Here is a 26,524-nt window from a genome sequence, read left to right as displayed (position 1 = left end):
ATCTCATTGAATGGCAGAACAGGCTCAAGGGGCTAAATAGCCTCCTCCTGTTCCTATGTTCCTATAATCCAAATAAAACAATTTCTTGGAGCTTTGGTGGAAATCAAACAGTTCTGAGGAGTTGACAAGATTTAGGGCTGGATTTTTTGCTGGAGGTGGGGCTCCCATCACCAGGCCGAAAAGGTGATGGGAGTCCCGTCGGTACTGCAGAGGCCTTGGACCCAGGCCCAATGGTGGAACCCCAGAACAGAGGTAAGAGAGGCAGAGTCGCCGGGGCCAGTCCAAAAGGCCATGGTGAGGGTGGGGGGGGGGGGGGGGGGGGGTGCCGGGGTGGTGGTGGTCATTCAGTCCAGGGTAGGGGGATCCAGGGGAGTAAAGTTGTTCCCGTCGAGGATCCTCTGTGGGCCACAAATTGCCCATGGAGGATGGACCCTCCCCGAAGCCCCCAAGGAGGATGCCTCGTATTACAAGGCATCCTCCCCACACAGGGAAAGTCCCCCCTCGTTGCTGTTAAGATCCCAGCGGCATTGGGGAGAGGTCCTTAATTGGCTGTTAACAGGCCACTTAAGGGCCTCAATTAGCCTCTGGCTGAGAAGGCCGTTAAGTGGCCTATCTCACCCCCAGGAAGAACGCTGGGCAACGGGGAAGCAACGGGCCCACCGCTTTGCCGCCTCCCCCCCCTCGCCACACATCACGATACTCTATGCCCCCCCGCCCCCCACCCTTGATCCCACCTCAGGGGTCCGTAAAATCCCAGCCTTAATGTACAAAGGAAATGTTAGTACCTAGCATCCAGCTGGGATTAATACTTAGCAAAATGTGAAAACTACTAAAATTTAATATATCTCAAATCCTTCTGCCATCTTCTCAGTAACAGCCGAAAAATTTTCCTGATTTCATACAATTAGCATGGCTGTTTGCAGAAGTATGACTGCAATGAGTTATATATTTATTGTACTCCCATCTGTTAGAGGAAGTCCATGTTTTCAATGACCTAACAGTGAAATTTGTTTAATTTATTCATGTTTGCTTAAAAGTAATTACTGTACAGCTTCAGCAAAATTTTTGCAACTGCAGATTGGTTATTTAAGTTCACGGTAGTTTAAAAATATAATTTGTAGACTTTCTCATTAAACATACTCTCTTTGATCGGAAGTAACAGGTTGTTTGATATTATAGGTTAGAATGTATTGCTGGCAATATTAGTAGCTGAACACTTATGCTCCTGTTTTGCAGGAATAGCAAAACTAAGATTGTGCTGGTCCTTGCTCCTGCATTGATTATTCAGGGGCAGTGCCAAATTTTGCAATAGGAGTTACTCCTCGATATCTGAATAGGTTACTTGCACAGGAAAGGTTTACCCAGACAAATTACCCTGCAGCACATTTGGGTGGGAAGTGCAACATTCAGAGAGGCAGCAACTTATAAAGAGCTACCATTCATCATTTAAAGGATATAATGAGAAGTTGTGGAGGTGGAAGACAACAACAACAACAACAGCTTATACTTATATAAAAAGGTTGATGCAATAAAATGTCTCAAGGCACTTCACAGGAGTATTATGAAACAAAATATGACACTGAGCCACTTTAGGAGATATTGGGCTGGATTTTTGTTTTCGGGTTGTTTAATTTATTTAGAGATACAGCACTGAAACAGGCCCTTCGGCCCACCAAGTCTGTGCCGACCAACAACCACTCATTTATACTAACCCTACAGTAATTCCATATTCCCTACCACCTAACTACACTAGGGGCAATTTACAATGGCCAATTTACCTATCAACCTGCAAGTCTTTGGCTGTGGGAGGAAACCGGAGCACCCGGCAGAAACCCACACAGTCACAGGGAGAACTTGCAAACTCCACACAGGGAATACCCAGAATTGAACCTGGGTCCCTGGAGCTGTGAGGCTGTGGTGCTAACCACTGCACCACTGTGCCGCCCCGTCAAGGGGTGGGACCTTGACGAATGAAGCATGCTGACGCGTCGCTATTTTTAAATGCTAATTAAGTAATTGGCCTGGGAGCGAGTCCGGCACCCAATTAGAGATGCTGGAAGTGTTATGGAGACGGGAATGGGGAATGGAATGGAATTTTTAAATGCAAGCGGCAGCCATTGCTGGGCATGTCGCTGCCTATACAGAGTCACCAGGGATCTCAGAGGGCCTGTGTGGACATGGGAACTCATCCCCTTGCAGCCACCCACTGTGCCCCTCTGGCTTCCTGCTGTCGAGGAGGTTGTATCTGCTGCAGCTCATCCTGGCTGCTCTGTCCAGTGTCAGAATGGCCTGTTCCCATCTGACCTCACTCAGCTGGGCTTTGTGTGTTCTCTAGGCCTTACTGTGTCAACTCCAGTTGCCACAGTGATGCCATGGGCTCACTTCCCTCATCACTCTCCTGTCACTCTCCATTGTGACATTAATCTCTTCCAGCTGTAGCAATAGCCACACTGAAGCACATCTGAAGCAGCTAAGCTTTATTTGCTACCTATGAATTAATTTAATCAGTCCTTCCCATAGCCCTCATGGCCTTTCACGCCATTCACATCTTCCCAACCCTGTCGTATTTCCCCCATGGCATCTTCCCCATTCCCAGTCTTTAAAAATTGTTCACTGAAACTTACAAGCCTGTTAATGAGCTCTTTAATATGCTCAACAGGCAATTAATTGGAGGCGAGCACCCGACCCATTCCCTCCCTGCTGGTGACACTTTGAAAATAGCATCATGTTCCAGAGGCAGCGGGATTCCATTCCCATACTCAGTGGGGGCTGAAACTCCAGCCCCTTAGGTTAGTTGACTGGTCAAAGAGGTACGTTTTAAGGAGTGTCTTAAAGGAGGAAAGCAAGGTAGAAAGGCAGAAATGTGGAGAGGTTTAAAGAGGGTATTCCAGAGCTTAGGACCAAGATAACTGAAGATGCAGCCACCAATGGTGGAGCGATTAAAATTGGGAATGCTGAAGAGGCCAGAATTAGAGGAGCACTGATATCTTGGAGGGTTGTGGGGCTGAAGGAGATTACAGAGATAGGGAGGGTTGTGGGGCTGAAGGAGATTACAGAGATAGGGAGGGTTGTGGGGCTGAAGGAGATTACAGAGATAGGGAGGGTTGTGGGGCTGAAGGAGATTACAGAGATAGGGAGGGTTGTGGGGCTGAAGGAGATTACAGAGATAGGGAGGGTTGTGGGGCTGAAGGAGATTACAGAGATAGGGAGGGTTGTGGGGCTGAAGGAGATTACAGAGATAGGGAGGGTTGTGGGGCTGAAGGAGATTACAGAGATAGGGAGGGTTGTGGGGCTGAAGGAGATTACAGAGATAGGGAGGGTTGTGGGGCTGAAGGAGATTACAGAGATAGGGAGGGTTGTGGGGCTGAAGGAGATTACAGAGATAGGGAGGGTTGTGGGGCTGAAGGAGATTACAGAGATAGGGAGGGTTGTGGGGCTGAAGGAGATTACAGATTTAGGGAGGGTTGTGGGGCTGAAGGAGATTACAGAGATAGGGAGGGTTGTGGGGTTGAAGGAGATTACAGAGATAGGGGTGAGGCCATGGAGGGATTTGGAAACAAGGATGAGAATTTTAAAATCAAGACATTACTTCACCGTGGTGATAGGTGAATGGGACGTGGTATGAGTGAAGACACGAGCAGCAGAGTTTTGGATGACCTCAAGTTTACGGAGGGTAGAATATGGAAGACCAGCCATTAGAATATTCAAATCAAATGGATTAATTATTCACAATGGCAAAGCAGAGACATTTGGGTAAGAATCCATTTCCTGCTCCCTCAACTCTATTCCCACCAAACTGTTGACCATCCAACCTCTCTTCCTGGCCCCGATGTTAGCTGATATTGTTAAAGGATTCCACTCCCTGGATATTGTCCACTTCCCTGTCAAATCTGTCATCATCGGCCCTCTCCTCAAAAATCCCACCCTTGACCCCACTGCCACCCCATCTCCAACCTCCCTTTCCCATCAGAACTCTTTGAACGTGTTGTCTGTCTCCTCTCAAATCTTGCCCATCTTTTCAACAACCTTATGTTAGAATCCCTCGAATTGGGTTTCTGCCACTGCCACAGTACCAAAACCAGCCTTATCAAAATCACAAATGGCATCCTATGTGGCTGTGACTATGGCATATTACCCCACCTCATCCTTCTTGACCTGTCTGTAGCCATTGACACAGTTGACCAAACCATCCTCCTCCAACACCTCTCCAACACCATCCAGCTGATTGGCACTGCCCTCGCCTGGTTCCATTAGATTAGATTTAGATTAGAGATACAGCACTGAAACAGGCCCTTCGGCCCACCGAGTCTGTGCCGAACATCAACCACCCATTTATACTAATCCGACACTAATCTCATATTCCTACCAAACATCCCCACCTGTCCCTATATTTCCCTACCACCTACCTATACTAGTGACAATTTATAATGGCCAATTTACCTATCAACCTGCAAGTCTTTTGGCGTGTGGGAGGAAACCGGAGCACCCGGAGAAAACCCACGCAGACACAGGGAGAACTTGCAAACTCCACACAGGCAGTACCCGGAATCGAACTCGGGTCCCTGGAGCTGTGAGGCTGCGGTGCTAACCACTGCGCCACTGTGCCGCCCATTCTTATCTAATCGTAGCCAGAGAATCACCTGCAATGGTTTCTCTTCCCATTCCCATGTTGTTAGCTCTGGAATGGGACAAGGATCTATCCTTTGCCCTTTCCCATTTCTCATATACATACTGCCCCTCGGCAACATCAACTATAAACACATCATGTTCCACAGGTACGCTGACGACACCTAACTCTACCTCACCCACCTCTCTTGACCCTTCCGCTGTCACACTGCTGTCCAACATCCAGTACTGGATGAGCAGAAAATTCCTCCAGTTAAATATTGGAAAGACCAAAGCCATTGTCTTCTATCCCCACCACAAACTCAGTTCCCTAGCTGCTGGCTCCATTCCTCTCCCTGGCAACTTTCACTGGATGATAGGGTTTCTTGGAGTGGCAAGTGGTACACATGTGAACATTAGGACTCACAGGACTCAATTTTTCTCCAGGAATCTGCTGTTCAGAGGAAAATTCAGCAGAGAATATCACCAATGCATCCCTGTGGGAAATAAATATTTTCTTTCACCTGGTCATAACAGCCAACCTTTCAGCTGATGCGCTGTAGAGAATTGCACATTTTGGTAGCTTTTGCTCCATTTCTACATTAAAACAGCTACTACGCTTCAAAGAGTACTTCATCAGTTGTAAAGCACAGTGGGGCAAACTGAGGTCATGAAACGTGCTATACAAATGCAGATTTTTTTTTCTTTTCGAGAAGAATCACATTCTTATGCATACTATAATTACACTCTAAAATGTCTCCTACTTAGCAAAAGGGCACAATCAGAAACAAAGACCAACAACTTTAGCAATAGCTTCCTAGCAAGGAACAACTTTGAAATAAGCAGGGCATTAACGATCAACACTGGACTGAATTTAACAAGCTGGTCGCTGAAATCGGTGGCGGGTGAAAACAACGGCGGCCAGCCCAAGCGGGCCACATGTCGCAGAGCCACCGCAATCCTAAGTGCAGCGGCTCATTTAAATAGCCGATCACATGGGGACTGTCCGTCCCAGACAATGGCGTCAGCAGCCTGTGCGCAGGCGCGATGCCATTTTTAAAAGGCTTTGATCCCTACCATTCAATTTAAATATTTAAAAATGCAATGAACAAAAAAAATAGATTTACTTTGCCCCTGTCCCACCCACCAATAATCATAAATTCTCATAAAATGAATTACTTGCCCTCCCCCCCCAAAAAACACTTACCTTGTCTTCCTGTCCTCCACCCCCCCCCCCCCCCCCACCCCACCACAAAGTGCATAAACTTTCACCTCAAACCCTTCCCACCATCCCCTACACCAAGGATGTTACTTTGACTCTGTTAGCCCCCCCCACCCAAACTGATAAATGTACCTCCTAGCCCCTCCCCACAAGTGTTCTGTCTTGTTTCCCCAGACTGGGATCCATTTCGAAGATGCATTCACTGATCTTGACCACTCATGTGAGATCATTGAACTTCTTGCAGGTCCTCAGCGCTAGATGTCTGGCATTGACCGCGATGGCTGTCTGCACCCACTGCTTTTGCAGTGTCTGTCTGGAGGCCTCCTAGTCCCTGGTGGATAGAGGACCTCTCTTCTCCAGTCCACCTCCTGCAGCAAGGCCTCCAGTGCTACATCAGAGAACCTTGGAACCATTCTCGCTCAATTGCAGGCCAGGCACTCTTCCCCAGCCACTTTCAGCATCTGCTCCACTCCAAATACACCTCCCCTTTAAGAGGTTCAGGCTGGCTTTAAGTAGTGCAGGCTAGCATGCTAACCTCTCACAATTTCACATCCCTTGTTCAGGAGTGCAGTGACTCAACAGTGTGTTTAGTGCAGGCTGCACTCTGTAATCATGTAAGTAAGCAGCACAACATTTGCCTGTTGCCTGCAACAGAAGCTTTAGTTGCACATCGCAAGCCCTGCGCCATTTTCAGGCCTTATCGAATTTCACAGTCAACATTTTTAACTAAGTTTATAAGCGACAAAAAAAGATTTTCTTTGAGTCTAGTTACCTGTGACAAGCTGCAAAGAGGTGTGAACATTTTCAGCAACTTTCAAAATTGCTGCTCCCTCCCCCACAATCTTTATGATGGAATACCCTAAGTTATTGATTAGCCAATTTATTTGAAGATGTGCATATTTCAATTATTCTTGACAGTGCTGAGTTAATACAAATGAAATATGATGGGGTGCCATACAGGAAAAGGCTGATGCGTATGCACACAGAAAAGTTTGGTGCACTGGCAAGCCCGTCAGAAAGCCTGTGGTCACTGTCAAGGAGCATGAAAGAATCCGGCACCAACCTTGCACATAGTTTCCAGCATGGAGGTGGTGGCTAACTCCGTTATCCAAACATGTTACAGTGTCGAATGGCCAATATCTCAGTTTCCATTGCAGTACAAGCAGAAGCCATCCAACCTCTGAGTGCTGCAGGGGAAGCTCAGACTGAAACCATGCAAGCTCAGCTGGCTGCTACAGACGCTCAGACTCCTGCTATCAAGACTGTGGATATCAGTGTTAAAAGGGGCCTGCAAGGTTTAACTGAAGTCCAGCAAACTATCCTCCAACACATTGCTTGGAGTACAGAGATGTGGCCCCAGGGGATTGCCAATGGCACCATGGATCATGAACCTCCTGCCTGTCTCAGGATGACAATATTCACCCTCCCACGACTGCCACTCTGCTAGTCCTATTGCTGCTGCCTCTCAGACAGACAGCCAGACTGCTGCTGCCAATGCCAAGGCGATGCAATCCAAAGGCAGGCCTTCTAGGGCCAGAGCTGTGCAAGGTCTTTCTGCAAGGTCATCTGCAGTCTCTCCTAGTGAAAGTCAGTAACCTTCTATTAGCCATACCGCAACCACTGAAGTGGCATTGCAGTGGAGCACTAGGAGAGAGAAAGGCACACACAAGACAGGCAATAAGGGAATCCATAAGTATGATTAGTTGACTTTTATCTGGAATATTGGATGGTTTGATTGACAACATTGGTTTGGAATGTCTATTTTGTGATGGTCTTTATTCCAGCACTGTGAACAAGAGGGTGCTGTGATGCTCAGTCAGGGAAGTGTAAGGTGTGGGACTGCTGTTGAATGGAGAATTAGATTAGATTAGATTAGATTAGAGATACAGCACTGAAACAGGCCCTTCGGCCCACCGAGTCTGTGCCGAACATCAACCACCCATTTATACTAATCCTACACTAATCCCATATTCCTACCAAACATCCCCACCTGTCCCTATATTTCCCTACCACCTACCTATACTAGTGACAATTTATAATGGCCAATTTACCTATCAACCTGCAAGTCTTTTGGCTTGTGGGAGGAAACCGGAGCACCCGGAGAAAACCCACGCAGACACAGGGAGAACTTGCAAACTCCACACAGGCAGTACCCGGAATCGAACCCGGGTCCCTGGAGCTGTGAGGCTGCGGTGCTAACCACTGCGCCACTGTGCCGCCCCTGGGTTGCGTTCACTGATGTCACAGTCGGATGAGCCAATTACGGCAGCCCAGCAGAAAGGGGCTGTGTTGGTTACATCCTCCCTTCCTCCTGGTCTTCCTCTTCCTCCTCCTCCACTTCCTCCTCAGTTGCTTGCCATATACCTGGTAGCAAGAGCTGTGCCCTCATGGTGGTGAGGAGAAGCAGGACACAGCAGACCAAGGAAAATCTCCTTTGGAGCAGTCCACATCACAGAAGTGTTGAAGAAAGTATTGCTTTAGCTCCCAATGGTCTGCTTAACGACATTTTGTGTTATATGCATGCTGCCCACATGTGCATGGGTCATGCTTCTCTGTCATGAGCCAGGTGGCCAGAGCATAGCCCTTGTAACCCAGTAGCCACCCTCTGATTTCTCGTTGTGACTCAAATGGTGATGGTACAGCAGACTGGTGCAGAATAAAGGATCATGATTGTTGTCAGGGTACTAGGGCATTGAAAATAGTCACAAGCCAGCTAGACATTGAGGGAGTAGAACACTTTGCAGCTGCAATAAATTTCTAAATTTGCATGTGGCACCCAGAAAGTGATACATGTGCAGTCAATGGCACCCTGTAGCATTAGGAAGCTGCTATCTTGGCGAAGCCATGTGCTCACTCTGTCTGTTTCTCTCTGGAAAGAGGAAATGTAGATACAGAGACTCAGTGACCTCCCTTATACAACAGTGAATGGCGAACTGTGAGATGTTGGAGATATCACATGCTCAAGCATGGAAGAAACCCGATGCGATGATGTTCAACTTTTACAGCCACTGGCTGCTCTGAGACTGCAGGTCTGCTTGCAAGAGGTGGCAGATTTCCATGAGCACTCCTTTGTGAAACGGAGACATCACACACTGTTCCTCGCTGAGGCTGAGATACGAGAATTGCTCCCTGAAGAGCATGGGTGGATATGGCCTCCTGCTGGGAACCCTTCTCCGCCTCATCCTCCTCCTCCTCTTCAAGCAGCTTGTTCTCTTCTGTGTTGGCTCTACTTATTCGCCCTGTCATGCTGCAAGCCAAGGGTGATAGAAACTACAGCACCCATGACGGGGAGGAAGTGGTGTGAGCAGAACCCTTGAAGTCAGAACCAAGGCTTTCACTAGATCAAACCACTCCTGAAATGTCACTAACTTTAATGAGCAGTACAAACCACATAACACTTCTACCATCATGGCAGCAGCCAGTAGAAATCAATCAGCGACTAACCTGAAAGTTGTTGATGATCCCTTTAAATAGCACTGGTGGGGGTGGGGTGTGTCCTGCCTGCTGCTGAACACGTGTTCAGCTGTGCGAGATTAAGAGAAGGTGTAGGCTGGAGCGTTGAGATTGAAAAAGTCACTGCTAGAGTCGACTCAGCATTACACGCTAACTCTGTGTACTTCTGGTACACGGACCCAGCACCCGCACTAACCAACACAACCACAACTCACCAGCATAATGGCCATGCAGCCAGCACCATAATTGTTCACACACGTTGCATGTGGATTTCATTTTGGACCTGAAATGGCACCCACAGCCACATAAATATGGGTGCTACGCAACTGAATTTTGGAGCAGTGTGTTTGGAACTACTAGACTGAATCCTGCACTTGCTTAATTGGACTTTTTTTGCGTCAAGGTCACAAAAATGCTATTGTCTGTCTCATACATATTAAACTAGGTTAGAATGTTGTTTGGAGGGGACAGTTATTTTAGATAGGAGGAGAAGATGAAATAACTGGCCAGTAAAAATTAAGTTTTTATTAGGTAAGTAAGACATTTTAGGATAATAATCTGTTGTATATTTTTCTTACCTGTTTGACTACCCTTATCTTGTCAATATCGTAGAACAGATAATTCGACACATTTTTCCATGCAGTGCAAGGTAGTTGTACAAACTCTGTGCACAGGTACTTCTGGAATTCTTGCTGTTTCAGTAGGATGGAAAACTGAAATGACAAACAATGAGAAGATTTTATGTGAGAAAAGGAGTTACATTTTCACGGGTATTATATTCCCACTGGTAATAGCATATATACAGTCCACAGACAATAATTAGATCTCGGTTATAGTTCTCAACTAGAAACTGAATCTGTGTTTGTTCAAAATATATTCACGTTTTAGAAATAAAGGATGCGAAATTGGGCTCTGGAACACAGAAGCCCCAAAGGAGTAAAATGGCCTGTGTGGTGGCCTTTGCTGGGCAGTGTACTAGTGTGGGCATGTTGTACATTGTCCATGCAAGGAAAGGTCAGATAGAGATGTCAATCAGCAGTCTGGATGATTAGATGCACATCTCTCCAATTTGGCCTATGTAGGTCCACTGAATGTCTGTGCAAATCACTCTCAGCTGGACATGTATTGGATAGCCTCACTATTACTATTTAAAGGGACAGGCATCTAACTTGCTGATGAGGTGCTCTTAGATCACTTCTGCGATGGAGAAGTTTATGCAAGTACTGTAGTTTGTTTCTGGCGGTCAGTTGGTGAGCTTATGCATCCATTCATGGAGGGCAGAGGATTTTGTCACCTGTAGTCTCCAAAAGGTATGGAGATTGTTGTTACAGTGCCTCTGGACCTACAACATGACCAACAAATTGAGCAGAGGTTGCAGAGATGGGAAGCTCTGCAAAGAAGGAGGAGGCGGAAGAGGGCCCTGCACAGATGTTCCGACCAACTACGGGTTTTCTGACATATCTCCATCTGTGGCAGCAGCAATGCATGAGGTGACTCAGGTTCACCAAGGAGGTGGTTACAGAACTGTGCCACCTCTTTCAACATTACCTGGAGCTTCAAACCAAGGCGAGGACAGCGTTGCTAGAGCTACAGTCGCATTAAACCTTTATACAACCAGATCTTTCCAGGCGGGAGTGGGTAACATATCCAACATCCCCCAGTATGCCTTTCATCGATGCACCTGGGAGGTGGTGGATATGCTAAGAGAGGCAATTACATTGTGCTGTCTCTAAGGAGGGAGAAACAGGATGAGCAGGCATGAGGATTTGCAAAGTTAGCAGGATTCTTGATGGTGCACGGAGCCATCGACTGCACACACATGGCTCTATGGGTCGCCCATGTCAATAGGGAGAGATGTAGGAATCGCAAAGGCTATCATTCCATCAATGTGCAGTTGGTGTGTGACCATGCATAGTACATTACGCAGTGAATGTCTGCTATTCTGGCAGCAGCTACGGTGCTTTCATTCTAAGGCAAACTGCCATTCCTGCCATTTTTGTGCCTCCAGGAACAACCAGAGGGTGGCTGCTTGGAGACAAAGGCTGCCCCCTGTACTTGTGGGTGATGATCCCCCGCTCTGCCATCTGACCATGCATGGAGAGTGGGTGTACAATGAGACCAAGGAGCCACCAGGAACACAGTGCAACAGACCATCAGCATGCTGAAGGAATGCTTCCGATGCTTCCGATGCTTGGACCACTCAGGGCGAGCCCTCCAGCACATGTCTTTAAGATTTTGGTAATCTACTGTCTCCTCCACAGCATAGCCATCATCAGCAGTTGCCACCTGAAATTGGGAGGCCACCTTAGCAGGAGGGGGTGGAGCAGGAAGAGAGGCAGGGAGGAGGCATCTGGGACACTTTTGTTCCTGATGGGCAGTGGGAGACCGCCTGCACAGACTTCTGGAACTCCCTTCCTAACAGCACTGCGGGTTTACTGACACCCCAAGAACTGCAGCGGTTCAAAAAGGCGGCTCACCACCACCTTATCAAGTGCAATTAGGGATTGGCAATAAATGCTGGCCGAGACAGCAACGTCCACATCCCATGAACGAAAAAAAAATTCCCTGCATAATAACAGTAATTATACTTCAAAATTCTTATACCGGCTGTGAAGCACTTTGAAATGTGAAAGGTGCTGTATAAATCTTTTTTTCCTTTACCCCAGCAGTAGTAGTGCAAGTACAATCCTTTGCCACACTCTATTCTCATGTTTTCTTTTTCTCCTGTTAAACAGGTTTTCGCTCCCTGATGCATGAAGATCATGTCCTTGTCACCAAAACTGTCAACTACTGAGTTCCAATAAAACTACAACTCTATCAATAATCAGGCACACAATGACCCAATTAAAATTCATAATATTTGTGTCAAGTGCCATTTAAGTTTTGGAAAATTGTTTGGGTCCTTACATTGGGAATCAGAATTGTGCAATAATTTGGAAGTTTTCTGGAAAGCCTCTAGATGTATAAGACAGTTGCTTTGAGCTGGCATTTGACTGACCAATTGAAAGAAATTGCTTAAAACAATCACAATGACAAACCTGGTTGATTCAGCAAATGCAAAACCCACTGCTGCTATTGACGTTACACACAGTTTATTCATGATTTTTGAGATGCATGCTCACTCTTTTGCCTGACTGTCAGAGACAAAAAGGATTTTCCAGCATCACCAGAATTTATATCGAACACATTTTACTGAAAGAAAATCTAATCACTCAGGCCCCTTCCCCCAACTCTTTTTCCATTACATTGATGACTCTATCGGTGCTGTTTCCTGCTCTCACCCCAAACTGGAAAACTTCGTCAACTTTGCTTCCAATTTCCACCCTTCTCTCACCTTTACATGGTCCATCGCCGACATTTCCCTTCCTCAACTTCTCTGTCTCCATCTCTGGTCATAGACTGTCCACTAATATTCATAATAAGCCCACTGACTCCCACAGCTACCGCGAATACACTTCCTCACACCCTGCTTCCTGTAAGGACTCCATTCCATTCTCCTAATTTCTGCATCTCCGACGCATCTGTTCTGATGGTGCAATCTTCCACAACAGCGCTTCTGATATGTCTTCCTTTTTTCTCAACCAAGGAATCCTCTCCCCACTGTGGTTGACAGGGCCCTCAACCATGTCTGACCCATTTCACGGACTTTTGTCCTCACCCCTTCCCCTCCCTCCCAGAACCGTGCCAGGGTTCCCCGTGTCCTCACTTTCCACCCCACCAGCCTCCACATCCAAAGGATTATCCTCCGCCATTTCCGCCACCTCCAGCATGATGCCACCACCAAACACATCTTCACCTCCCCTCACCTGTCAGCATGCCGAAGGGATCGTTCCCTCCGTGACACCCTGGTCCACTCCTCCATCACCCCCGACACCTCATCCCCTTCCCACAGCACCTTCTCATGCAATCACAGGAGGTGTAATACTTGCCCTTTTACCTCCTCTCTCCCAACCATCCAAGCCCCAAACACTCCTTTCAGGTGAAGCAGCAATTTACTTGTACTTCTTTCAATGCATGGTATTCTTTCATAGCAGATGCATGGGAACAGCATCACCTGCAAATTTCCAGTCCAAGCCACACACCATCCTGACTTGGAAATATATTGTCATTTCTTTAATGTCACTGGGTCAAAATCCTGTAACTCCCTTCCTAATAGCACTGTGGGTGTAACTGTCACACATGGACTGCAGCAGTTCAAGAAGGTGGCTCACCATGACCTTCTCAAGGGCAATTAGGGATGGGCAATAAATGCTGGCATAGCCAGTGATGCCCACATCCAATGAATGAATAAATAAAAATTTTGTATACTGTATTCACTGCTCATAATGCAGTCGCCTCGACATTGGGGAGACCAAACGCAGATGGGTGACTGCATCACTGGCTAGGCCAGCATTTATTGCCCATCCCTAAATGCCCTTGATAAGGTGGTGGTGAGCCGCCTTCTTGAACAGTTACAGTCCATGTGAGGTAGGTACATCCACAGCGCTGTTAGGAAGGGAGTTCCTGGATTTTGACCCAGCAACAGTGAAGGAACGGCGATATAGTTCCAAATCAGGATGGTGTGTGACTTGGACGGGAACTTGCAGGTGGTGATGTTCCCATGCATTTGCTGCTCTTGTCCTTCAAGGTGGTAGAGGTCGCAGGTTTGGAAGGTGCTGTCTAAGGAGCCTTGGTGCGTTGCTGCAGTGCATCTTGTAGATGGTACACACTGCTGCCACTGTGCGTCGGTGGTGGAGGGAATGAATGTTTGTGCATGGTGTGCCAATCAAGTGGGCTGCTTGTTCTAGATGGTGTCGAGCTTCTTGAGTCTTGTTGGAGCTGCACCCATCCAGGCAAGTGGAGAGTATTCCATCACACTCCTGACTTGTGCCTTGTAGATGGTGGACAGGCTTTGGGGAGTCAGGAGGTGAGTTACTTGCCGCAGGATTCCTAGCCTCTGACCTGCTCTTGTAGCCATGGTATTTATATGGCTACTCCAGTTCAGTTTCTGGTCAATGGTAACCCTCAGGGTGTTGATAGTAGGGGATTCAGCGATGGTAATGCCATTGAATGTCAAGGGGAGATGATTAGATTCTCTCTTGTTGGAGATGGTCATTGCCTGGCACTTGTGTGGGCAAATGTTACTTGCCACTTATCAGCCCAAGCCGGGATATTCGCCAGGTCTTGCTGCATTTCTATACGGACTGCTTCAGTATTTGAGGAGTCGCAAATGGTGCTGAACATTGTGCAATCATCAGCGAACATCCCCACTTCTGACCTTATGATAGAAGGAAGGTCATTGATGAAGCAGCTGAAGTTGGTTGGGCCTAGGACACTACCCTGAGGAACTCCTGCAGTGATGTCCTGGAGCTCAAGTGTTTGACCTCCAACAGCCAGAGCCATCTTCCTTTGCACTAGGTATGACTCCAACCAGCGGAGAGTTTTCCCCCTGATTCCCATTGACTCCAGTTTTGCTATGGCTCCTTGATGCCATACTCAGTCAAATGCTGCCTTGATGTCAAGGGCAGTCACTGTCACCTCACCTCTTGAGTTCAGCTCTTTTGTCCATGTTTGAACCAAGGCTGTAATGAGGTCAGGAGTTGAGTGGCCCGGGCGGAACCCAAACTGAGCATCACTGAGCAGGTTATTGCTAAGCAAGTGCTGCTTGATGGCACTGTTGATGACACCTTCCATCACTTTACTGATGATTGAGAGTAGACTGATGGGGCAGTAATTGGCCGGGTTGGACTTGTCCTGCTTTTTGTGTACAGGACATACCTGGGCAATTTTCCACATTGCCGGGTAGATGCCAGTGTTGTAGCTATACTGGAACAGCTTGGCTGGTGGTGCAGCAAGTTCTGGAGCACAGGTCTTCAGTACTATTGCCGGAATATTGTCAGGACCCATAGCCTTTGCAGTATCCAGTGCCTTCAGTCGTTTCTTGATATCACGTGGAGTGAATCGAATTAGCTGAAGTCTGGCATCTGTGATGCTGGGGTCTTCAGGAGGAAGCCGAGATGGATCATCAACTCAGCACTTTTGGCTGAAGATTGTTGCAAATGCTTCTGCCTTATCTTTCGCACTGATGTGCTGGGCTCCCCCATCATTGAGGATGGGGATATTTGTGGAGCCACCTCCTCCAGATAGTTGTTTAATTGTCTACCACCATTCACGACTGGATGTGGCAGGACTGCAGAGCTTAGATCTAATCCGATAGTTTTGGGATCGCTTAGATCTGTCTATTGCATGCTGCTTATGCAGTTTGGCATGCAAGTAGTCCTGGGTAGTAGCTTCACCAGGTTGACACCTCATTTTGAGGTATGCCTGGTGCTGCTCCTGGCATGCCCTCCTGCACTCTTCATTGAACCAGGGTTGGTCTCCTGGCTTGATGGTAATGGTAGAGTGGGGGATATGCCAGGCCATGAGGTTACAGATTGTGGATGAGTACAATTCTGCTGCTGCTGATGGCCCACAGCGCCTCAACTGGATGCCCAGTTTTGCATCGCTAGATCTGTTCGAAATCTATCCCATTTAGCACGGTGATAGTGCCACACAACACGATGGACGGTATCCTCAATGTGAAGGCGGGACTTCGTCTCCACAAGGACTGTGCGGTGGTCACTCCTATCAATACAGTCATGGAAAGAAGCATCTGCGGCAGGCAGATTGGTGAGGACAAGGTCAAGTATGTTTTTCCCTCGTGTTGGTTCCCCCACCACCTGCCGCAGACCCAGTCTAGCAGCTATGTCCTTTAGTACTCAGCCAGCTCGGTCAGTAGTGGTGCTACCGAGCCACTCTTGGTGATGGACATGGTGATGTCCCCCACCCAGAGTACATTTTGTGCCCTTTCCACCCTCAGTGCTTCCTCCAAGTGGGGTTCAACATGGAGGAGTACTGATTCATCAGCTGAGGGAGGGCGGTAGGTGGGAATCAGTAGGAGGTTACCTTGCCCATGTTTGACCTGATGCCATGAGACTTCATGGGGTCCGCAGTCAATGTTGAGGACTCCCAGGGCAACTCCCTCCCTACTGTAGACCACTGTCCCACCACCTCTGGTGGGTCTGTCCAGCCGGTGGGACAAGACATACCCAGGGATAATGATTGCAGTGTCTGGGACATTGTCTGTCAGGTATGATTCTGTGAGTATGACTATGTCAGGCTGTTGCTTGCCTAGTCTATGGGACAGCTCTCCCAACTTTGGCACAAGCCCCCAGATGTTAGTCAGGAGGACTTTGCAGAGTCGACAGGGCTGGTTTTGCTGTTGTCATTTCCGGTGCCTAAGTCGATGCCGGGTGGTCCGTCCAGTTTCATACCACTTTGTGGAACACTTCCGCTCAGTCTGCAAGCATGACCCCAGGTTTCTGGTCTCTTGCCATTTCAACAATCATGTCTGTCCTTGTCCTGCTGCAATGTTCCAGTGAACATCAATGTTAGCTCGAGGAACAGCAGCTCATTTTCTGATTAGGCATCCTACAGCCTTCCGGACTGAACATTGCTTTCAATAATTTCAGAGCATGACTAGCTCCTTATTATCATTATTTATTTTATTTTGTTTTATCATTTTTTTACCGCATGCCTGCCTTAAACTGGGTTTGTCATGCTTCTGCTTTTGGCTAGGGTTGTTCATTATTCTGTCATTAACACTCTCTCTGCACTAATGTTTTGCCTTTCGCCACACCATTAGCACTCTCTTTGCCTTTGCCCCATGAGCCCCTTCTCAGTTAATCTCTTCTGCCTTCTGTCCAATCACAAACCTTCCCTTTTGTTCTCTTTCCCCCATCCCTGCTTTACTTGCTTAAAACCTATTACATTTCTAACCTTTGCCAGTTCTGTTGAAAGGTCACAGACCTGAAACATTAACTCTGCTTCTCTCTCCACAGATGCTGCCAGACCTGCTGAGTATTTCCAGCACTTTCTGTTTTTATTTCAGATTTCCAGCATTTGCAGTATTTTATTTGAGCTTTACTCTGTATCTGATCTGCCCTGATACTGAAAGCGCTGGATAGTGAAGAGCAATTCCATTCTCCATTCATTGTCTTCACTAGTACAAAAGAAAGCATTGCTTCATCAATTTATTTTGCATTAGCAAACATTTAATGAATCAATATGTATACAAAGCCAAATAAAATAAAACATTATGCCACTTCCTGATCACACCCAGTGTTTGTTCTGAATGTTTCTGCCTACAACTAACATTTTTCTTGGACTTCATTTCCAGCAGTGTGCACAGATTAAATACACAGGAGTGGATTTTACAACCCCTCTGACGCGGGGTTGTGGTGAAGGGGGGTGTGGGAAAATGCCTCCGGGAGAGGCCTTCCACAGGCCTCGACACTGGGAGGGCCCGGCCCCATATTGTCGGTGGCGGCAAGGCCTCGTGGCAACAACCCCCCCTCCCCCCTACCCTGCCGCTCGGCAACAGAAGGCAAATTTAAATATGCAAAATACTGTTAATGACAGAATAAATTACTTACCTGCTCACACCGTCCATTCCGCAGCGATATTGATGCTATTGGCTGGCACTCTCGTGCCTTCAGATACCCGTCCGGGGATCTGAGGTGGGACATTGGTGGGGAGGGGGGGAGCAGACAGGTTTTTCAGTGCTGGGGTTGGGGAGTGGGGTCAGATTGATTTAATTGGTTTGGGCGTGATGAGAAGGGGTAAAGTTTAAAGTTGCTGAACTTTGTGGAGGGAAGGTCAGCAGCACAAGGTAAGTATTTTGGCGGGGGTGGGGGGGAGGGCAAGGAATTAATTGTATGATTATTGGGGGTGAGGTGGGAGAGAGGCTGGAAACATTTAAATCAGCCGCCATGCTGAATATCGCGGCGGCTCTGATACGTTTTGAAGCTCGCCACTGAGATCAGCAGGGAGTTTATAAAATCCAGTCCACAGTGTGTATTGTAGTACTCAGGGTGTATCAGAGATTTTACTGTGTTACTGAAACATGTATATATACTATATCAAACATGCCCTGTCATAACAACTATAAAATACATTCCTCGCGAGTTGCCTGACAACTGCCATAACATAACTGGAAGGTCAGCAAAAACCCACGATAAACATGTTGGCATCTACATAATTAAATCATGTCTTTTTCCTAATCAAAGTGAGTTCAGTTAAGTTTGTTTCTCCTCATTTTTAAATTTCAGATCAAATATGAAACTGTGGATTACCATACAAGAACATCATAGAACAAAACAGCACAGGAGGAGGCCATTTTGCCAATCATATATCTGCTGGCTCTTTGAAAGAGCTACCCAATTAGTTCCACTCTTCTGTCCTTTCCCCATAGTCTTACAAACTTTCCCCCTGAGGGACATGAGAGAAACCTGTCTTCTGGTTTCCTGTCCACTGTACAGGCGGCCCACCTGCCCCCACCAACCCTACGCACCCCCTCACCCCCACCCTCAGCACCCCCCCAGCTCCCTCCCTGTCTCCTGGGAAATATTGGGGTCATAGAGTACAAAAGCAAAGAAATTATGCTAAAGCTATGCAAATTACTAGTTAGGCCCCAGCTGGAGAACTGGGTGTAATTTTAACTCTGAAAAATAAGTGCGTTATGGTCGAATGAAGTGTAAATCTCAAACCTGCCTCACATACGGTTTAATGCAGGTGAGACGAGATTGGAGGATGGCGACCATCCCACTCCCAGGAGGTATGTTAACAATTAAATGTTATAATGAGGCTGTGTGTCTCACATTTAACTTATCTTAAAGGTTTAGCCCTGGCTGGCTGGGTTCTCTAGGCCTCGGGAAACTGGCAGATAAAGGAAGATGAGAACTGCTTTGTGGAAAGGTAAATGGCTTTACAGCAGTGCTTGTGGGCCCAAAGGTGCAGAAATGTTTCCTCCCAGCCACATAAGCTGATCTTCCATGCTAGTGGAGCCAAAGACTTGGATCAATGATTGGAGCAGCCCCCAGGATTAGGAACTGATCTCCTCCATACCCTGGGATTCAAGCTTGCCGCAGGATTGGAACTCATCTTGGGATAATAGATCTCCTCCCCCCTCTGGATCTGACCCCCACCTCCCAAATGTCTTTGTGGAAAATGTGTGTCCCATTGAATTAGCATGCTCTCACCTCTGAGTTCAAATTTAGTCAAGAATAAAATACATAAACACAAAAAAAATTCTAGAAGACAATGATGTTCATCAGACATTACCTTGAATAAAGGAATAGATGCTTTCAGCAGCTGTTTGGTCATCACAGGATCCATATTAAATGAGAGTTTTAATGTTGACTCACTCGCTTCACGATCCAACAGAACATCCTGTAGTGTCAGTTTCTGTTCCATACCTATTAATTAAAATAGTTAGTTATATATCTAGGTACAATTTATATTTGTCTATTCGGTCAATTTTCCTTTCAAAAGTCCTATGTTAGAAGTGTCTATGGGGTTTTCCACATTCCATGTTGATTGTGCCCTCATCTGGTGACATTAGCCCTGTAACATTTTCATAGGACTCTCCCATTAATGTGACAGCTGTGTCTCTCTAGGAGACCTTGAAAAAAATGAAAAGGAAAATAGGGTGGGCTGTATCACAGGATACACAGGTACATACAGTCAGTGGCCCTGCCAAGGTTGAATTTTATTCCTAATGATTCTTGTAATATGATATAACTCTGTTTGCTTATGAATTTTTTTGTTTATTAAAGACTATAGGTTGGCAAACTCACCAGCTTAGAAACATAGAAAGACTTATGGCACAGAAGGAAGCCATTTGCCCAGTCTGTGCTGGCTGAAAAAGAGCTTTCCAGTTCAATCCCACCTTCCAGCTCTTACTCTGTAGCCTTCTAGGTTATGGCACCTCAAGTGCATATCCAAGTGTTTTATAAATGCAATGAGGATTTCTGCCTCTACCACCCCTTCAGGTAGTGAGTTCCACACCACCACCATGTAGGAGTCAATGCTCCCAGACCTGGAGAATGCCTGCTCCAATACCCCTAAAACCTATCATCCCTCTCCCAGAGTTCTCAGATACCAGCCTTGCCCCCACTGTTTCTATAATCTCTATCCAGTGTTCCTGCAAACCTAGGACTCCTTCTAGGTGTTTCAAGACCCTGGAGCCTATCTGAAAATATTGTCAGGCCTTGAGACCCGAACCCAAGATCTCAGGACCACCCCCAACATTGATAACCCAGTGTCCCTAGTAATATTATTCTACATAATAATCCTGTTATTAACGACTGAATCATGGCGGGCAACACCACACTAGATCTATTAGTATATAATTAACATTGTTATGTCCTGTTAATTTTCCACTCAAAAGCCTTTGCCAACAATATTTATGACCTTTTTATGTTAATTGTGTCCACATCACCTGCTCTGTCACAAATTTACATATTTTCCAATTAGTGTGATGCTGCCATTGAGCACTTTGTTCCTGCCCATCTTCACACCTGAACCTTGAAGATCTCCCTTGACCTTCCTCCTGTGCACTGCATTCCCACAATTGGGCTACCTTCTCATTCCTCCCCCCTACATAAGAAATGGTATCGGAAACAGCAAATCTGTCCTAGCTGGTGAAACATTTTAACCACCCACCTGTCATACTTACAACCCTTCACTCACTGCTGTCACCTGTTGCTTTACACTGTGTTTATAAAGTGCAGTTTTTTAGAATAAAAATTATAAAACAATCTTTTTCAAAGGTTTTTCAGTATAGATTAGAATTTTCAATAGGGGCAGACAGTTTGGGACAAGACCTCACTGATGTGAAGTTTGCACTATTGGAAAGAATGTAACAATCCAATAATGCACTTCGCAGATTTGGTGCCCTTCGACTATAGTCTTGAATGTGATTGGCTCAAATGCCATCATGTGACTTTAAACAATTTATTGCTGAGCGAATAGAATGGTTTTTACATATGACATCAATAGGAGATTGAATGGAGTGTCCCCAATTTCTAAATGGACAGGTGTACTGCAATATGGAAGTTAACCATAGAAAACAGGAAGGTCCAAGGTTCAATCCCTCATCTGCATTGAGTTAGTTAATCTCAATTGGGATTAAGGAGCAGAACATCACATGTCTGCATTACTAGGATAAGTTGAAGGGGGTAAAATCAGTCAGGGTTCCTGCTTCTGATTTCTACCTAATGACTCTGCAGGAAAGTACATCTTCAAGATTTTTTTTCATTCATTCATGGGATCTGAGCATCACTGGCAAGGCCAGAATTTATTGCCCACACCTAATTGCCCTTAAGAAGACAGTGGTGAACCGCCTCCTTGAACTGTTTGAACTGTTAGAGTCAATGTGGTGAAGGTACACCCATAGTGCTATTAGGGAGGGAGTTGCAGGATTTTGACTCAGCAATGACGGAGGAACACCAATATATTTCCAAGTCAGGATAGTGTGTGACTTGGAGGGGAACTTAAAGGTGATGGTGCTTCCATGCACCTGCTGCTTTTTTCCTTCTCGGAAGCAGAGATTGTGGGTTTGGGAGGTGCTGCCAAAGAAATCCTGGTGAGTAGCTGAAACGTATCTTTTGGATGGTACACATTGTAGCCATAATCTGCCAGCAGTGCAGACAGTGAATATACAAGGTGGTGGATGGGTGCTGATCAAGCAGCTGCTTTGTCCTGAGTGGTGTTGAGTTTCTTGAGTGTGGTTGAAGCTCTATTCATTCAGTCAAGTGGAGAGTATTCCATCACATCCCTGATTTATGGTCTGTAGATGGTGGAAAAGCTATGGAGAGTCAGGAGGTGAGTTACTGACTGCATAATATCCAGCTTCTGACCTGTTCTTGTACCTACGGTATTTATGTGCTGGTCCAGTTAAGTTTCTGGTCAACAATGCCGGTGGGAATTTGTTGATGGTAATGCCATTGAATGAAAAGGAGGTGGTCATACTCTTGCTGGTTGGACAAGTGAGGACATGGTCAAACTTTGGTCTGATGCCCCCAAGGCTGTCTACTGTACCAGCTAACACTCACACACATAAATTAACAATTACTGGGGCTGTCAGCATTCACAGAGATCCAAAATGGGGAAATGAGAATAAGAAAGACAAAGGACTGGATTTTGTTCTCCCCCAGGTTTCGGATTCCGTACCAGGGGATATGGGGGAGGGGGGTTGATGAGGCCCGCCATGGACCTCAACGCCGGGAGGGTCCGAAATAATCCTCCCAGCAGTGGCGAGGCTCCATGGTGGCCCCCCCTGCCGCTGGTTGATGGGACCACAATTAATATATTCAAATCAATAAAATGAACAAAGTGACTCCTGACAACGCAGCGGCCTGCCGACGTCATCAGAGCACTCCAAGCTGCGCACACGCTCAAACGGTCTCCTGCGCTCAGTGAGATGCTGCGTATGTGCAGCCTACGTCTTGCCAGGAATAATTGGCACAGGTGTGGGAAAACATCACCAGCTACTCGCCCCCCTCGCCCGCTTCCCCCCACTCAGCTACTCTCACCCGCCCCACTGGCTGCTCTCCCCCCTCGGCCACTCGCTCCAGGCCTCGACGCTTTCTCCCCCTCCCCCCTCCTCCCCCCCGCCACTTCACCCCCTCAGCCGCTCACTCACCACTGCCCCCCCTACTCCCCTCGGCCGATTGTTCCCTGCTCCCCGCTTCCCTCCACCCCGCTCTCCGTCCGCTCGCTCCCCGCTCCCCCCCGCCCCTCCAGCTGCTAGTTCTAGGCTGCTCTGCTTCCCTCCTCTCAGCCACTCGCTCCTTCATCACCTCGTCACCCCTCACAACCTGCCTTGCTTCTGGTGCACGGAGAATGATCAAACGGAGATCAAGTGGCCGAGAGGAGGGAAGTGGCGTGGCCTAGAGCTAGCATCTGGAGGGGGAGGGGAAGCAGGGAGCAAGCGGCCGGTGAGCGGGGTGGCCGGGTGGGTGGGTGCGGGAAGCGAAGAGTGGGGAATAATCGGCCGAGGGGAGGGGAAGTGCAGGGAGCAGTGGCGAAGTCTGGTGCAAGCGGCTGAGGGAGGGGGGAAACGGCAAGGCTGTAGCTATAGAATGTGTGATTGTGGAATGGAGGTGGGGGTGGGGTGGGTGGGGCAAAAATTCACAGAGTTATTTCCTCCATAAACTTTGCAGTGTAAATGTTGACTTTACCGTCCCATAGAAAGTTGCTTTACATTCTAAATTTCATTGGCAGTATCATACCAGAGATCTTCCGTCTTTGTCAAAAAAAAACAGTTGAGCAGGAGACATCCAAGAAATGATACAAATAAAGCAATGGCAGGAGGGAGCTGGGGACTGTTGGGAGTGGGATGGAGCTGGTGATGGCAACCTTTGAGGGGATTTTTGGGTTGAAGTTGTTTTCTGTGATAAATTGAACAGCGCCATCTTTATTCCTGGCAGCTGCCTGAACGTCGCAGACAGTGAAGTTCCAGTGGAAGAGGCTGCATTTGTGTATGTGCTAGTACCGCGCCACCTGGTGGTTGCATTGTCAGCAAACGCAGTCTAAAATGAATACATTTAAATAAACTTAGCTATGATCTTGAGTGCCACGATCTTTGGTGTGGCAGCTGGCATTCCCGCACTTTCAGATCCCCATCTGGGGAATGAGACGCCACACTGGTAGGGAGGGGGGTGGAAGTAGGTTTGTCAGTGCGGGGGTTGTGGGGAGAAACAGAGTCAAATACATGTAATGGGTGTGGGGGATGGCAGGAAGGATTGAACCTTAAACTTTGTGCAGTTTGTCAGGGAAAAATCAGATCTAAAAGGTAAGTGTTTTGGGGGGAAAGGGCAAATAGTTAATGTAATTGTTATGGGGGGGTTGGGAAAGGAGCATTATAAATTTAATTATTTAATTTTGGTAGGTTACTTCTATAATATTATCTGTGCCGGCAGGGCTGGCTACCCTTTAAAAATGATGCCAGTACCTGCACACAGGCAACTGACGCCTTTGCTGGGGATGGACAGTGCGCCCTCTCCAAGTGATTGGTGGGGGGGGGGGGAGTGGAGCGTGGTTGTCCAGGCTATTTAAATGAGCTGCCGTGCGGGGGATTATGACAGCTCTTTGACGTATGGCCGGCAAGAGCAGGCTGCCATTTTTGAGCTCGCTGCCGATATTGGTGACTGGCTTTTAAAATCCAGCCCAAAGTAAAAAGAATCTAGAAAAAAAGCACTTTTGAGTGATATGATAAATTATTGCCTATAAACCTTGAGTGTAAAATTGGAAACTAATACATACCTCGAGTGCTCACATTGTGCAAGATGTTCAATGCACTGATAGTCAGATTAAAGCTGGTGTCTAAAACCAAATATAAACTCTCATTGGTGGAATTAGACAGATCTTTCAATGATTCCAATAATCTGAGGAAACAGAAATTCACATACACAGAACGTTTCGTTTATTTGTTAGCATTTACATAAAAAATAATCCTTCCTTTTGAAATTAACTAAACTGTAAACACATTTTCTGCACAAAGGGTAGCACTGTAGTTGATATAAAGAAAATTGAGTGTTCGTTCTGAAATTGCTGAGAGCAATTTTAACCCACCCTGCCTGGGAGCAACAGATCAGTTAAACTCGCATCTGAAAACTTACCACCTTGTTCTACTCCATTCCCACCCACCGCCGCTTTAACTAAGCTTGTCTTTTGGGTGATCAGGACACACCTGACTCAGGCAGAAATCTCCTTAGTACATCATTAAGACCCCAACAACATTTTAGTATTGCTGAAAAAAGAGACATGCTGTTGAAGCTTTTCGTCAAGCACTTATCAGGCCAGACGCAAGAATGCTAAATTTCAAAGGGAGCAACAAATTTATACTGCATGAGAAAAGGGGTGCTGATTTGTTGGCAAGTTGACTTTGATTGGTCAAGATGTTGCCATGGAGAATGCACCAGGGAACTATTGCCCCCACACTTTTGTTTACTTCAAAAAAGGCACAAAGCCTGGACATGTTCCTTTTGCCTGCAGAGGACTGGTCCCTGTGTGTGAATATATGTAGTTTCTAGCAAGTGTAAGTGAGCCACATTGCTAGCCCAACTGATAATCTTAAATTGGTTGTTAGTATAATTCTTAGCACATTCGCGATTGTTCAGCAAATTTTGTCCAATCGCGGAATCACATATAACGTTAAAAATTATGTTCTGAGTTTTGCAAGTAAGGGCTGGTTGAGTATGGTCAGTACATATTTTTGGCTTGACGGCAGCAACCTGTTAGTGGAAAATACCACTCGTGTTGCTACTGCACAGTATGCATTTCAGTGCCAGTGCAATGTCAGGTACGTAGGTTATACATCCCAACAACTGGCGGATGTATCAGACTGCACGTCTTTTCAGCTGTTCACAGTAGGCAGAGTACTGACCATACTCAACCAGCCCGTAATTGCAAAACTCAGAACGCAATGTTTAACATTATATGTGATTCCATGATTAGACAACACTTGCTGAACAATCCCAAGTGTGCCAAGAATTACACTAATAACCAATTTACGATTATACATTGGACTCAAAATGTGGCTCACTTACCCTTGCCAGAAGCTACATATATTCACATGCAGGGATTTGTCCTCTGCAAGCAAAAGGAACATGTCCAGGCTGAACATAGTTCCCTGGTGCATTCTCCATGGCCTCGACCAATCAGAGTCAACCTGCCAAACAATCAGCACCCCTTTTTTCATGCGGTGTAAATTTGTTGCTCCCTTTCAAATTTGGCATTCTTGCATCAGTCCTGATGAGTGCAAGATGAAAAGCTTCAACAGCATGTCTCTTTTTTCAGCAATACTCAAGTTCTATACTCCCAAGCGACTATTAATAACATTTTAATTGCTCACTGAGTGGGGCATCCACCATGGCCACCTCTTCAGTCAAATCTATTGGAAGCAGAAGTGCTCTTCCTGAGCCCGCAAAAATAACTTATGTGACGGAAACCACACCTGCCAAAATGAGACATATTAATTTCATCATAGGAAGCATTAGTTTTGAACAGTTACTGGACTTGAAAGAACTTGTATAAAAAAAGACCACAACAGTGGTTGAAAACATGGCTGCCCATTTGCATCCGAAAAGACAGTTGCCTGAAGAAGACAATGGGAGTGTCTCCCCGATTCAATTAGCCAGATGGATTTGTCAATAGAGATGATCAAGAGACATTGAATGTGTAAGAGCCAGCATTCCGCTCCCCCACTGAGAATGTTTAGTAAGCTGGGGGGAATCCACAAACCTCACAGGAGAGACTGTTCCAAATAAGGAGCTAGCCACATGACTAAGCCATTGGGCAACCTGGGGTTGTTTGAATTGTGCCACACAGAAGGGAACAGACTGCAATTTGAAGACAAAAGAGAAGGAAGGCTCTCTCTGT

At 46.6% G+C, this 26,524-nt stretch overlaps 1 protein-coding gene across 1 annotated transcript in view; it reads right to left on the bottom strand.

The window, feature by feature from the left end:
* LOC137380771 (ATP-binding cassette sub-family A member 13-like) overlaps positions 1–26,524 on the bottom strand; it is a 330,301-nt gene that overhangs the window by 250,621 nt on the left and 53,156 nt on the right. Inside the window, exons 8-10 of the mRNA XM_068053109.1 lie at positions 24,407–24,528; positions 19,421–19,554; positions 9,859–9,993 (exon numbers count right to left, since the gene is read on the bottom strand). Of these exons, the coding sequence (XP_067909210.1) occupies positions 9,859–9,993; positions 19,421–19,554; positions 24,407–24,528 (391 nt within the window). The remainder of the gene's footprint in view (positions 1–9,858; positions 9,994–19,420; positions 19,555–24,406; positions 24,529–26,524) is intronic.

This window comes from Heterodontus francisci, chromosome 2 (genome assembly GCF_036365525.1).
Source record: "Heterodontus francisci isolate sHetFra1 chromosome 2, sHetFra1.hap1, whole genome shotgun sequence".
Classification (NCBI taxonomy): Eukaryota; Metazoa; Chordata; class Chondrichthyes; order Heterodontiformes; family Heterodontidae; genus Heterodontus; species Heterodontus francisci.
The sequence above is the reverse complement of the archived record's forward strand: the minus strand, read 5'-3'. Positions and strand labels throughout refer to the sequence as shown.